This window comes from Squalius cephalus (genome assembly GCF_949319135.1).
Source record: "Squalius cephalus genome assembly, chromosome: 12".
Lineage (NCBI taxonomy): Eukaryota > Metazoa > Chordata > Actinopteri > Cypriniformes > Leuciscidae > Squalius > Squalius cephalus.
Window position 1 is genome coordinate 32,484,696 of NC_137133.1, and position 15,439 is coordinate 32,500,134.

A 15,439-nucleotide genomic window follows, 5' to 3' on the forward strand; every position below is an offset into this window, starting at 1 on the left:
TTTAAAATACCTTCTTTTATGTTCAGCTGAAGAAAGAAACTCAATCAGGTTTGGAATAACATGAGTAAATGATGACCACATTTTCTTTTTTTGGGTGAACTATCCCTTTAAATATGGTGCTATCCTGATTAAAATCTATATACTGTATGTAACCAATTTTTTTGATGAATGCTAGGCTAGGCTAGTTCGTTGTCACCACCTATAGCACGTTTTGACTTATATTTTAGGCCTGTAATAACCCATGTAAAAAAAAAAAATTATTTACATGGTAACATTAATATCACCATCTTACCATTCATATGCATTGTTCGTTAATATCTTTGCTTCTATTGGTGGTTACTGCAGTTTTCATTTGCTTAAAGTTAAACGTTTCCCAACATGACATTGGGAATGTATGGGTGTTCAACTCTTTTAGAAAATAACTGCAGAAATGCAGTTATATAAGGATAGGCTTTGATTTGTCAGATGTATATAAGGGTAGACTTTGATTTTTACTTAATAGTTTGTCCATACCCAGCAGGTTGCTGGGTAAAAGAATTATAATAATTAGTTCCCTTGACAATGCAGTCATGGAATTTACTATTATTCAAATTTGGAATAAATTATGCTTATTTAAACCTTGTTGATTATAATGGGTGAGCTTGTGTTCTGTTGTGTTGTAATTGTCTTTTTTCCCCCCACGATTAGCTAATTGCAGTCGTTGTATTTGTAGTCTTGATTATTTATTCAACTAATTGTGCTGTTTTAAAACCCAGAAATCTTGCTGTCAGTCTTCAGGAACATTGCTCTTTCTTCATCCACCCAAATGAATTTTTCATTGACTGTGGCCTTACCGTCTTCCATTGTGCTTGCATACAGATAAAATCATCCGCCACAGGGCCTGCAGTCTGAAGGATACTGCACACGCCATGATCGCCTCTGAACTGGACCCTGAATTCGACCGCATGTGCGAGGAGATCAAGGAGTCCCGCAAGAAGAGAGGTGACGCAACACTTTCTCTGAGCTAGACTTTCAGTTCACACGTTGTGCACTGTATCACAAATCAATCCTCTTGCCCAAAACACATGCACACGTTAACATTTGCAGTTACTGTTTTTAACGCTCCAGGTTTAGACCAATTGAGGCTGATTTAGAATGAAAACAATTTTTAGTTTTCTCCTTATTCTCCATGTAGTGCTGTTTATAGCACCAAATATGTAACTTGTAGTTTGTTTGTCATCACCTAGAGCTGCACGTTTACACTGTAAAAAGCCATTAATGCATTTGTTTATTTATTTATTTAATTTAATCTTCTTTTATTTCCTTTCTAGGTAGTTTGTATATATAAATAAATATAAATGTGTATATAAATATAGTATGTATTGTTTGTTTATAAGTATGTATATACTGTAAATACATATTTATTATTTATTTCTACATAGCTTATGCATGCAAATAAATAAACAAATTAATAAATGTATTTGAATAATTAATATACCAGTCCTTAAGAGACTTATGGTTACAGGGTATCATTTAGAATAATATGCAAATTGTGTTTCAGCCCTAGATTTTAGCATGCACGCCAGTACCTTGTTTAACACTCATCAGCACTAACATTTGTGTTAAGGGTTTAATCCTTAAAGGCACATAATGTTGCGCTGTTCATTTTAAAGAAAAAAGGCTACATTTTCCAGGAAAAAAGATTACTGTAGGTCACATTAAAGGCTGTTGCGAGAGTTTTGGCGACGAGCTCCCCCACCACCCTTTAATCACCAGGGGGTTTCTCTCAGAATGATTTAGCTCAGGTTCCTGTAATTCGTTCATTTTGTGTCTGCTGTAACGAAAATCTCACACGGCCCCCCTCTGAGCCGCCCCTCGGTTCCTTTTCATTTTGCACCGGTTCAGTGTTGAACGATTACGGTGGGGTAAAAAATGACCTGCTCTAGAGAAGTGCTGTTGAATATTTTATATGGTGCAGTGGAGAAGTTATGGGTATCGGTATTGTGGTGTTCAAGTTTTAAGTTGGGCTGCATCTGAATTAAAGACCACCATGAAATGGCTTGACAAGGGCAGTTTTCTTTCCTATGTTGATGTATTTCCTTTAAAAACAGGAAATTTGGATCAGGCTTGTCTTTTTTTATATATATATTAAGGTAGAAACCTTTAATTATCTTTAAAGCTATTAACATGATTTACTACTATTGCCAATTTGATGTAGGCGGTATTAGGAGGTGGGGCATTATCAATCTAGTGTGCATTTGATTGGACAAGATGAGTGAATGCAGGATGAGTCATCAATATTTTTTATTCCGTTTTCCCTGAGGCTAAAATCATTTTCTTAAGTGAAGTTTTGTCATGTATTAGGAGTACCAGCAAATAGATTACCCTTAAAGCTAACAGACAGTCTAAAGGGCCGTACACACCGGGACAAATATCGGCGCGCGTGTTTTTTGTGTTCACACCCAAGCGATTTTCGCTGACGATGAGCCGAGTGAACATGCAAATTCATTCCCTGACATTAGATGGCGCTTAATGTAAAACAGAAATACCCCGGTACACAAGGTGGCGTTTACGCAACTTTACGCTTCTGACACTCGCTTGTCACTCAGAAGAAGAGAGCAAGTCATGTCGCGTTTGTCATATAGTTCTTTATGTTCCGACACCAACGAGACCAGCAGCTCTACATTCATCTTGCCTTGCATCTTCCTCGTCTTATTTCTTCCCGGTGTGGTGAAGTATCCGGTCACTCTGAAGTGATGGGTCCGGGCTGAGGACCCAATTAGTATGCCAGTAGTATGCCTGATCTAAATCTGTTCTCGCGATACGGTAAGGCAGTATCAGTGCAGTAATATCAGGTAAAGCTCATAGCACGATCATCGGATAACGTTAGCTGTATGCTATGCTACTATCTAAGTTAAGTCAAGTCAAGTCAAGTCAACTTTATTTATATAGCGCTTTTCACAATGCAGATTGTATCAAAGCAGCTTCACAGTATTAAATAAAAGAGTACATCAGTGTTTGTTTCTAGTGTAAAACGTCCACGTTTGGTAATGCTGATCAATAGTATTGTTGATTGATTGATTAAATTAAGTATCCCCAACTGAGCAAGCCAAAGGCAACAGTGGCAAGGAACCGAAAAACTCCATCAGGTGACCTAATGGAGAAAAAAAAAACCTTGGGAGAACCCAGGCTAGTTCTCCTCTGGCGTTTATGAACTAGAGACCGGATTTAACTGTTAGATTAAAAATATTATATAAATGCCTGGCTGAAGAGATGCGTCTTTAATCTAGTTTTAAACTGGGAGAGCGAGTCTGAGCAACGAACAGTATCAGGAAGGCTATTCCAGAGTTTTGGAGCTAAATGTGAAAATGATCTCCCTCCTTTGGATGATCTGGATATCCTAGGTATGACCAAAAGCCTCGAATTTGGTGATCTTAAAGAGCGCGATGGATTAAAGGGCAATAGAAGATCGGTTAAATAAACTGGAGCTAAGCCGTTTAGGGCTTTATAAGTCAGTAGCAATACCTTGTAATTAATACAGAACTTTATAGGTAACCAATGTAGTGATGATAAAATCGGTGTTATATGATCATATTTTCTTGATCTAGTAAGAACTGTAGCGGCGGCATTTTGGACTAACTGTAGCTTGTTTATTGAGGATGCAGGACAACCAGCTAATAAAGCATTACAGTAATCTAGTCTCGATGTCATGAACGCATGAACTAACTTTTCTGCATCAGAAACTGATAGCATGTTACGTAGCTTAGCAATGTTTCTAAGGTGGAAAAAGGCTGTTTTTGTAACATATGAAATATGAAATATTCAAAAGTTGCAGTCAAGTATAACACCCAGGTCTTTTACTGTAGAGGATAACAGGACATCCTACTATGTTAAAGTTGTATTGTGAGAGGTTTTGTGGGCGGTTTTTTGAACCGATAAGTATTACCTCTGTCTTGTCAGGATTTAATAAAAGAAAATTGCGCGTCATCCAATCTTTTATATCTCTAAGCTAACTAAAAAACACACTAACAAGGAGAAATGTTTAATTTCACAATCTATAACTTCGGTTAAATACTAGTATATGAAACGTATAATTTAAAATACATTAAATACATTAATGACTCGTTATAACGTAGTACAAACGTCTTCTATAATAAAGTGATTTTGTATGATTTGTAACCAGGCACTAAAGCGATTACCCATAAAACGTGCTTTGAACCAATCGGATTGCTTGGGTCCTCAGCCCGGACCCATCACTATAGTATAGAGTGACCGGATACTTCACCACACCGGCAGTGTAGACGCTACTTGGCGTATATCTTCTTCGCCGTTACGTATGTGTGCTCGGCAAGACCGTTTTGTGTTTGAGCGCCCCCAAGTTGTGTTTTACTGTAACTTCAGAAGCTCCAGACACGTGAGCAAAAGCGCCAATCTCATTGGTCGGATAGTTTTTGACGCAGTGCGTCAAACCAAAAAAACGAACCCGAGGCGCCTTTTAAAAAATTACGCTTTTACGCGTGGCGTTTTTCGCGTCGGTGTGCACACTCACATTGGCGCCCTTTGTTTAGTCACGAGGCGTTAAACGTCGGCGAATATCGCGCGCGAAATTCGTCCCGGTGTGAACAGGCCTTAAAAGCCACAAACCTGATTTAATGGGGTCTCAAAAATGTGATAAAGCCCACTACCAAGTCTTTTTGATTTTCTGGTCTCTAGAATCCCAACTTAAATGGCTTCTTCAATTATGTATGATCATTTTTTTTTTTTTTTTTTCCTTTTCATTTTAGCTTTTGTCAGGTAAAATTTGATTCCTTAGAACATGATTTTGATCACCTTGCGAAGGACCATCTTTCTAAAATCTCCTCTGAAGGCAGCCATATATTTTTATGTATAAAGACACATTGATGCTGTCTAGGAAAAATAGTGGGATACTATAAATATTCAGCAAAATGCCAATTTAATAATGGGCTTTTATATTGTTTTGTGCTGTAAGCCAATATTTTTCACAAGTAGAGTACTGTTCGAAAAATTGCTTTTCGCAATAAATATCATTGTTTGCAATCTCACTAGAAAATTACAACGCAGTAAAAACTTCTTCACAGTATATAAATTACAAGGAAGAAGAAAACTTGCAGATTAGTTTTTACATCTTTCTTAGCAAGCATATTGTCAGATATTTTTCCAGTTCAGTTCAGGTCTCTGTGGTAACTTGTGTTTTTTGGCTCTCCCAGCCTTTCAGACCACACCGCAGCCGCCAATCACTCCAAGCACCGTGGCAACCAGGAAGCCTGTGGGAGAGGAGGCGGGATTAAGCAGTTCTCAGTGTGATGGAGTGGACAAGCACTGCAGCAGTGAGTACATGCAGAACACAACAGCCAACAACAGAGATTGTCAAGGTCTCTGCTCTCTGTGTGGCAGCTCTTAGGCTAGACTATTTCCAGGTGATCGAACAAGCTGTACTTTGGCTCGGTGTGCTGAAACCGAGCCTTGCGTGGTCCGACACTTCTGCTAACAGCTCTGCCTGTGAAAGGAGTTTTCACAAGGGACGGTGTGATTGTGCGACGGGTACTCTGCCGTTAAACCGCTGCTTGTCTTTAACCTCAATCAGAAGGTGAATAAGGGGTCACTGTCTGTGCCCCTGGTAGAAGTCTGTAGGTGCCTGAAGCCCCCATGTCACTTAAAACAGTTGTTATAATAGATTGTTGAACGTAGAGCTGGATGGGATGACGTGGTAAACTATGCGACCAAGGAAATGTCAGCTGATTGAGGCTGTGCCATACCATTTAAATAATACTTTACGTATTAAATGTTCTTATTTCATCTCAGTATATGTATTTCTTTATGGAACTTAATGGATACAAACCAAAAGATACGATTATTTTAATGTATGTAAATATAAATTTAATATTGAATTTTTTATTCACATGAAATCAAATTTGAAGGGGAGGAGGAACACTAAAATGTTTTTTCTTAAACGATATTCTGTTTTACTCTGAAATATAGTACAATACTTTAAAATACTAATACTAATTTGCTAAAATACTTTCAAATATTAATGTGAACAATTTCAATAAAATAAAAAAGTTTTTTTTGACATGAGATAATCAATACAGTATTTTGAGGGGATTTATTTTTATCTATTTATTTATTTTTAAAACTTGTTTGATGAAACTAAAAGATTGTTTTAATAAATGTAAATTAGTTTGAATATTTATTAATTCATTTTATATTATTTAAATAATGAGAAAAATGTTACTAAAAATTTACTCTTGACACGAGATTACAAGACAATATTGTGAGGGGAATTTAATTAGTTATTAAATTAATTAAATTATTTATTTATTTACCAAAGTGTTTTATTTACCAAAAAATAAGATAATTTTAATGTATGCAAATATTAATCAATTTATTTATTTATTTAGCTGAATTTCCTGCTAAATATTTATATTATAAAATATAGTTAGTGTGCTATACAATTCCTTTTACAATGTCAATCCATCCACCCCCTAATTGAATGGTTTGAGATTCCTCTGTTGTTGTCTCATTGTTTATCAAACTCCTAATGAATTTGCTTACAGATATGACTCATTTTTGTGAGTGCCATTTGCAATCTTATCAGTCTTACAAAAACATTTGCATACCTGGCTGAATGAAAACGAATCTCTCTCCAATATGTTTTGTGCTTCAATGTCTAATATGGTAGATACTTTATTGCCTTAATGCAACTTGTTTGTTTCCACTATGGCTTTTATAAGTTAATTTAACAGATTTGGCATCTGTCTGAAACACTGTTCTAGAAACACAGCACAAAAGCTTATTGTTCAGTTTTTTTTTTTTTCTAATCAATGTTTAGCTATTACTTTCTCAAGTGATGAATTTAGGATTACTAAAAAAATAAAAATAAATCCTTTGACTTTGTAAACAATCTCTCATAACACCCAACATGGTTCCCATGGTCATTGAAAAGTTTGTTTTCCAGGAAAGAAAGTCCTTGAAAAGTAATTGTAGTTTCTGTAGTCTACATAATTTGTTCGGCTTCACAGTTAGAAACCATTTCTTAGACTGGAAACTACTCTTTGTGAGTGCCGTCTATGAAATGTTTGAAAAAGTCCTGAAAATAATAGAAATGCATTGGTCAGAAGAACTCTGGTGCCTTACTAATTCTGTAGCATCATAGTGCCGACTTTTGCATGAGCAAGCACCAATTTTTCTTTTTATATATATATATATTTTAGCAGTGTTATGCTTGACAAAAACAGGCAAAGAGAATAATAATCCATCTCATAGTGTTTTCAGACAATGTACAAATGCATCCAATCACTGCTGTCCTGTAGTTCCTCTGCTATTGATATGCACGAGAGTGAATCAGCCAGGATTTATGCAGGTGTTGCGACCGTAACGCTGCAGGATCTCCCAGAGCAGAACTTTTCCCAGCATCAGAGCATTGCCCTCTGGTTGCACTCCCTCACCGCCTCGGTAGCACCAGCCAGGCTTGTCCTCTACTGTGGCGGCTTGGCAGATGGAGAGGGATGCTGGGAATGCTCAGGAGCCATGAGGGTCAGAAAGTACTATCGGCACCTACTCTGGGGCGAGTCGTGCTGGTGGATCTGAGCAGCAGCTGGGAATGTGTTTTATCACATTCATCTCACATCTCTGCTTCAGAAAGGCTTTTAGCTGTGCCTCAAAAAGGTTTTTGTGGAGGAGTGGCTTGTTTAAACCTATCACGCGGCCATGTTGCCAGATTGAGCTGTAATGGTGTGAATTGCTGTGAGCCGCCATTACCACCCCTGGCGCGATAAGCAAGTTCGTTCTTGCAGCTTTGCCAGCGTGGACTCATTAGATTGCATCCACATGCACTTTGGGAGATTAATTAGCAACTATCTCAGATATAGTGGATCTGATGGACATTTTGACTAGTATGGGCTTGCTACAGAAAGGAAAGGGATCAGTCATGGGTTGTTTTATTTTTAGATTGTGTTTTGAGTGATAATCTTTTATTCAGGATTCAACCCAGACTTGATGTTATTATAGATATCTAGATCACGATGCGAATCACAATATTGTTTGAATTTGGGTTCAGTTTATTAGAAATGACTGAGTGCGCATTGTCAAGTGAGTACCATTCAAGTTTGAGGTCAGTATACTTTTTAAGAAAGAAATGATTACTTTTATTCTGCATTCATTTCAAATTTCAATGTTGTTCTTTAGAACTTTTCATTTATCAAAGAATCCTGAAAAGAAAATGTCGCAGTTTTCAATATTGAGAATAATAAAAAATGTTTAGCAGCAAATCAGCGTATTAGAATGATTTCTGATGGTAATGATGCTGAAAATTCAGCTTTATCACAGAAATAAAATACATGTTACTTAATAAATAGAAAACAGTTATTTTAAATTGTAATAATATTTCATAATATTTTAGTTTTACTGTATTTTTAAAGACGTTTTACCTACCCTAAACATTTCAATACATTTCTCTAGTCATACAAATTTAAAGTAGTTCACTGGTTTAGAAATTCTGTCTTAATTTGTGTCCTGCGCTTCCTCATCTTGCCACAAGATGTCCTATGTCTCTCTGATTATCTCACAGTCTCTGTCTAGAACCGTACAGTATAACAGCACAAGGGGAAAGAAACACATAGAATGATTGCATCTTTGAGAGATGAGAAGGTGGCTGTTAGGTGCAATAAACACCTCAGGATGAGATGGGTGCGCTTCTGTCTGCCTGTGTTATATTTCTTGCTCGCGAACACGAGGTGAGTGAGCACAAGCTCAAGCTTTCAGCTCCTAAGAGGTTGTTAAGAATTTCATCTACCTTCCATCTGTTTTTCCCAACAACAAATACTAATTTGAGGAGAGGAATCCTTAAATTACCCTTATCCCCCAAGTGATTAGTTTTATCTTTGATGTTGTCAAAAAAAGCTATTAGTAGCGTGTTTTCTTCTCCTTTTATCTGGCTTAATGGCATTTACTGATTTTGGGCTCAGCTGACAATTTAATCTGAAAAGAAAATTGATCCAAGGATCTTCAGGTTTTAAGTTATTCTTAAATTCTGAGTCCTCAAACTAATGCTTGCCAATTGATTTTGACAAAGTTTTGTCTCTTTGTCCTTGAATCAGAGTGAACTAGCTGCAACAAAATGCCTGTTTAACATTGTGTCCACTTCAAATCTTCTACATGTTCATGGCAGGTCTACATGATGCTTGGGGCTTCTGGGTATTTATGAGAAGATACTATATTGAAGTCAGCATATTCCAGGTCTCATGAAGTCATGTCCGAGTCATATTTCACCTCATTGTCAAAAGAAAAAAGTATTAAATTATATTCTGAATAGAGGCTGTAATTTTTTTTCTTCTAACTCTCATTATTCTCAATGACTATTCTTATTAAATTCTCTTTTAATTCTCAAAAACACTGTAATACAATTGTATTTATTTGTTTTCTTTTATTTAAATCAAAACAAATAATAACTTGCCATGCTTGAGTAATTTACTAGTTAGATATAACTACTATATGTGTATATATATATGTGTATATATATATATGTATATATATATATATATATATATGTATATATATATATATATATATATATATGTATATATATATATCTATATCTATATATATCTATATATATATATATATATATATATATACACATATACACACATATATATATATATATATATATATATATATATATATATAGATATATATAGATATATATAGATATATATAGATATAGATATATGTGTGTGTATGTATATATGTGTGTGTGTATATGTATATGTGTATGTAATTTTTGGGTAAAATATACTAGCAAGATCCTGAAAATTCTATCAGTTTCGTATTATTCATGTCATCTTCAAGTCATGCAATAACTTTGTAGGAGGAAGAGTCCAAAATAAGTTTTTTTTTTCCCACTAATAATTTTTATCTCCGCAAAGTGCTGTGTGCCAGATCATTAAGTCAACTAAATCATCTGATTTGTGACCAAGTCATTTACTCTGGTTTTGTGAACTGAATCAAACCATTTATATATATTAGGATCATATTAGGATCAATATTAGGATATTACGGACCTTTCGGTTCGGTGCACGTCCAGAACATAATGTCAAGCTCAGAGCTTCCCCCCTGGGATGGGATAATGTTGTTTATATTGGTATACGTTGACATTGAAAACACATATGAAAAATTATGAAGGAATTATGATAAGCCGATATGCCAGATAAGTGCACGATCCAAATCTTAAACATGAAATGTGCTTTAATGAAATATGGCCTGTACATGTTCTTGAAAGACTTTGTGAGAACACCTTGTGGTAATATTGTGTGCTCTTGTGAAACTAGATGTCCTATATTTAAAATAATTGAATTTGTAGGCGTAAATGTTAGTACCCGAAGCAATATGACAGGAGAGATGACAAATGAACCATCAGATTCAGAAGCCTCAGCAGTCTTGTACCAACAATGAAGATCACAGACACGAACAAAGAGCGACGTGTTTCCGCTGTGGTCCGCTATTGTCCTGGTGATGAGTCAGCCGCCCAGCACAAACTCATGGAGACGGCAAAACTAAGCAGTTCTATTATCAAGGTCTTTTATGGGATGGCAGAAGGGATATGTAATCCCTGAGGCCGTCCAGAGCTGCTCGCTTTTCTTGCTTATCCTCACTGTTATCTGATGCCGAAGGTTGTGAACCGTTGCCCATGCTCTAAATCAGTGATTTTCAACTGGTTTTGCTTCAGGACTCAGATTTTCCTTTGAACATCAATTGGTGACCAAGTTTTTTTTTTGTACAAGTAAACACCAAAATGTATTAATATTACCATTAACTGCATAAACCCAACAATATGCTAAAATGTGTATGTGCATATATGTATTATTTAGGTATAAATAACATATACATATACATATACACAAACAGTATATACATAACGCATCGCATTTAATGTATTCTGGGTCTTTTACTTCTAGAATAGTTTTTTGGAGTGAGAAAGATGCAACACAACCTGTCAATGTTGGATAGCCTTTGAACATCGTAAGATATGGGAAGTGTTTTCTCAGTTTATATTGAGATAAATTTTGGTAAAGCTCAAACATATGGAAAACACATTTTATACAGACTAACAGTGTTCAGAAATCCATAGCACATTCAGTAAAGGGGGAACCGCAGTCCACCAGATGCTCTCCTGAGCTGGAGAAGGTGAAAGTATGTGTTTTATCCTGTCATGTGACTAGTCCTAGTCAGAATTTTGCCCTCACTTGGAACTTTGTCAAAGCCTAAGTGTTATAGGACTACTTGCCATGACTATATGTAGTGTTCAAAAGCAAGACATCTTTTTCTGTCTTGTTTTTCTGTCTGTCTTTTCTGTCTTGTTTCATTTTCCTTTTTCAACCATACCCTGAACTGCACAATCTGGACTTTGGTGTCTATTCAAACAGATGGTTTTGGAAAAAAATGGTCTTTTTTAGTTTGGCAACGGTTCAGTGAGAATTGTAGAAGCTTCACTGTTGAACATACTGAACATTTGATACTGGCAGGGAGTAATTTTTAAAGTTCAGACTCAGAGCAGATGTAAAAGTAATACCGCAATGTTTTTTTTAGTTCTTGGTCTTTAACTTTTGCAGACGTCTCGTTCTCCCGTTTGCTTTCAGATATTTATTTATGAAAATAAATAATGTACTCTGGTTACGAAATGAGCACTAATGTTTTGTACATGATCTATTCCATTCAATAGTGCATTAAATAATGCTTATTACTTATTATATTAACACCCATAATATTTAGAATAATAAGCCACGAGAGAGGCAGAGTCATTTTTTTTTTTTTTACCATGATAAAACCCATAGATTCACTTATGGAGAAGTGTTGTTTACTCATACTGAATAAGAAAAGCAAATATGATGACATTAAACCCTGGCTCCACTGGGAAATACATAGAGGTGCTTGAATCCTAATGGTCAAGTGTGTAGTAAACCAACACAAAGGTTGCAGATTGAGTCTACAGTGGGACTGCAGTAGTAACTGGACTCTTGTAGTCGCTGTGGAATAACGGTGCCCGCGAGTAAAGCACTTAACCCCAGATTGCTCCAGCAGGACCGGCCCTGCAATTAGTGTGCTGGAAGTCGCTTTGCAGTGTTTGCTAAATGGCAAGCAACTAATTTGTGCCCAAGGCTGCGTTTAACTTCCATCGTAGAAAATCATTGCTGGGGATAAATGTGAAATGGCGTTTTATATTAAACTGTCGTTGTCTTGTGCACAAATCGTGTTTGCTGCATTGAATGAAAGAACATTTGCATTTCATTGGTTGCACAAGGATTCACAAGTTTTTTCAAGTTAAACTTCGGAAAAAGTCTGTACGGAAGATTTAAGTATTCTTGAGATCCTACAAATGTGGGTTATTTTTCAACCGGGGAAGTATAAAGAATTTCAAAGCAATTGTTGTAGTTTAATAATATCCTAAAAAAACTTTTTAAAATTGTATCTTTGTTTTTTTTTTGTTTTTTTTTTGCCCCTTAAATTATAAAATGCTGAAATGGTTAATTTGGCTGAATTTCTATGTTTTTTGAAGCACCCAAACTTAGTGATGAGGAGACGGCTCCAAAAGAGTGGATTCCTCGACTCTGAATAGTCTTAGAATCTGGGTCGACTCCAGCACAGAAATCGACTCTTGTTGTCGACGCAAGGCAGTTGAGTGCACTATATCAGCAAGAAGTGAACCAAATTTAGCGAGGAATTCAGACACTGACATATTAGTCCATGCGTGAGCTGGAACTGTTGCAGTAACAACTTTGTCATATACTTTTATGTAGCTTACTTTAGAAATAAATAACAATCACTGTAACTTATACATAGCTTTTTTCCATCTTTATAGAGTAATTGATGTTATATTAATGCAATAAATTTAAACAATTTTTCATATTAAACTAATTTGATTTATAAATCATTAACTCACATCAAGAATAAATACATCAATAAGTGCACATTATTATATGTATTATATTTAACTTTAACTCTCCTGTCAGTGTCCAAACAGCTTTTCTCCCCACCTAAGCAAGAGATGATTATGTGCGTTCAGCACCATTATCACCCGAGCGTTATGAGATGTTCATTAAAGAATACATTACCTTATTTCTCGCTTATTTAAGTCTGACATAATATTCGACCATGTCTGTTTCTTGTGACTTCTACTTCAACAAAATTTGGTGTTGGCAACAGTTAGGTAACAACATTGATATGATACTCAAGGTAATCATAATCATCTAAATTTTTTTACTAATTTGGACAAAAGTGTGATTTAATAAGGGGAATTTGAGTTTAAAGAAATTTTGTATGTAAATAACGACTGCAATCTATTATTATTCCTGACCCTGTATTGATGTAGAGTAAACTCCTATGGTGAGGGTCGGAGTCGACTCCAATAATCAATCAAACATCCGTACTCAAACCTTTTAACCTTTTCTCTTTAATAGACTGATAAAAATTGTTAAATTGCTGCTTGTAACTTTTGATTTAATTATAAATATGATTAATTTGGTATTTGTGTGCAATTTGTTCAGCTGTTGTCCCAAATACTGTCATTACCTTCATGTAACAAGTATTTTAGAGTAATAACAAGGATCAGAAATGCAATTCATTAAGATTTTTTTAGGATATAATAATTATTAGTTTATTAGATATTACCAAACTAGTTCGAACGAGTGCTGAATAGTTACTGTTAGTGAGTTCTGTGTTTACATCAGTTATCTGCCTAAATTGCCTAATATAGCACAATCATTTATAAAAGAGCGATCTGTGTGAACTCACATTCCACAGCTGTGGCCTTTTCACCGTAATCAAACATTTGAATCTTGAAGGAAAGTTGCCCTATCCGTTTTTCACACAGATTCTGTATCATGACACTTAAACCTTTGCAAAGATTAAATGAACTGTCCATGCTGCTTTCTGTTTATGCAGTAAAAAAATCGATCAAATATGTCAGTACTTCAGACTCTATTATCTCTAAATATAGTGAGATCTAAGACAGGAATTCATATTTGTGAAATGTAGCATCCATTTTGTTTGACTCCTTTAATCAAATGTCTGTCTGGTCATTTCCAAGAATGCATTAAATCCCAAGATTGTGTTCTTGCAAATTTCCCTTTTGATCTTTAGTAGATGAGCAATTTAAAGCTGAAAATCGAAAATTGCAGAGCTATGTCAGGGAGCCATCTGATGAATTATGAAATTTTATTAATCTGTCAGGATGATATTGATCCAACTAGGCAACTTGCCACAATCGTTAAACCACAAATAACTTTTGTTGTCGCCCTTTAGAGTCGTAGATACGATCATTTGTGCTATTTAAAGTCAGCTGAGGCTTCATCGTGCAAATCTATTGCGGTTTCTGCACAAATAAACAGAGTTAAGTATACTGTTGCCATTTCTCTCATGCACTGGCTAATTCATTTAGATAAGCAATTTAATGAGCCCAACAAAAAACCGAACCCAGTACAAAGACAACATTTAGTTTAAGCAACTCTTCTTTTGATTTGTGTTGCAGCCTATGGCCTGAATAATACATAACTTATATTGCGTTGGGGCTCCCCACTTTGTCCAGGGAAATCTTGCTGGCCCCAAATTGCTCACGGAAGAGGGTCTGTGCTCTCCTTAAGAGTTTAGTTCCTTTCCCTAATATGAGTACTAATTGACTTAATTATGGAGATGGGGTGTCTCAAAGTAAAAGACTTCAGTATTCAGGACCCTAGAATGATCATTTCAAGCTCCCGGGTTCATACCTGGAATTAATCCAAATGATTCACTTAGTTTTGAAACTATACTTTAAATTCTGTGAAGTGTTTCATGTTATTAAATAAAATAAAGTTTATTATATCTATGAAGATTTTTTTGCAGCCTAACTTTTCCCTAAAGAGAAAGTTTTAGGAGTATACTGGCATCAGAGCATGTGAGTGAAGCAATATTCTGCTCTATGCGCGTGCACTTACAAACTTACTTACTTTACTCCACTTACTCACGCTCACCGGTAAAACAAATCCCGTTCAGATGCCGCTCCGGCATTAAATGTCTCTGTAGTAGGCCAATTGATTTCTGTTTGTATTGGATTGTATTGAATTTCTTGAAATAATGTATCAATTCTATTACAAACAGATTTAGTTTCCTATACTTTTAATTAATTAAAAAATTAGGGCTGTCAAACGATTAATCGCGATTAATCGCATCCAAAATAAAAGTTTGTTTTTACATAATATATGTGTGTGTACGGTGTATAATTATTTTCTATATATAAATACACACACATGCATGTATATATTTAAGAAATATTTGCATGTATATACTGTGTATATATGTATATATATATATATATATATATATATATATATATATATATATATATATATATATATATATATATATTATATATAATTTATATTATATATAAATATTTTATATATAAATAACA

At 35.2% G+C, this 15,439-nt stretch overlaps 1 protein-coding gene across 2 annotated transcripts in view; it reads left to right on the forward strand.

Moving 5' to 3' along the window:
- Nucleotides 1-15,439, forward strand: part of atad2b (ATPase family AAA domain containing 2B) — an 88,542-nt gene that overhangs the window by 36,023 nt on the left and 37,080 nt on the right. For both annotated transcript variants that reach the window (XM_079888478.1, XM_079888479.1), the window contains exons 23-24: nt 859-981; nt 5,208-5,327. In XM_079888478.1, coding sequence (XP_079744604.1) covers nt 859-981; nt 5,208-5,327 — 243 coding nt within the window. The remainder of the gene's footprint in view (nt 1-858; nt 982-5,207; nt 5,328-15,439) is intronic.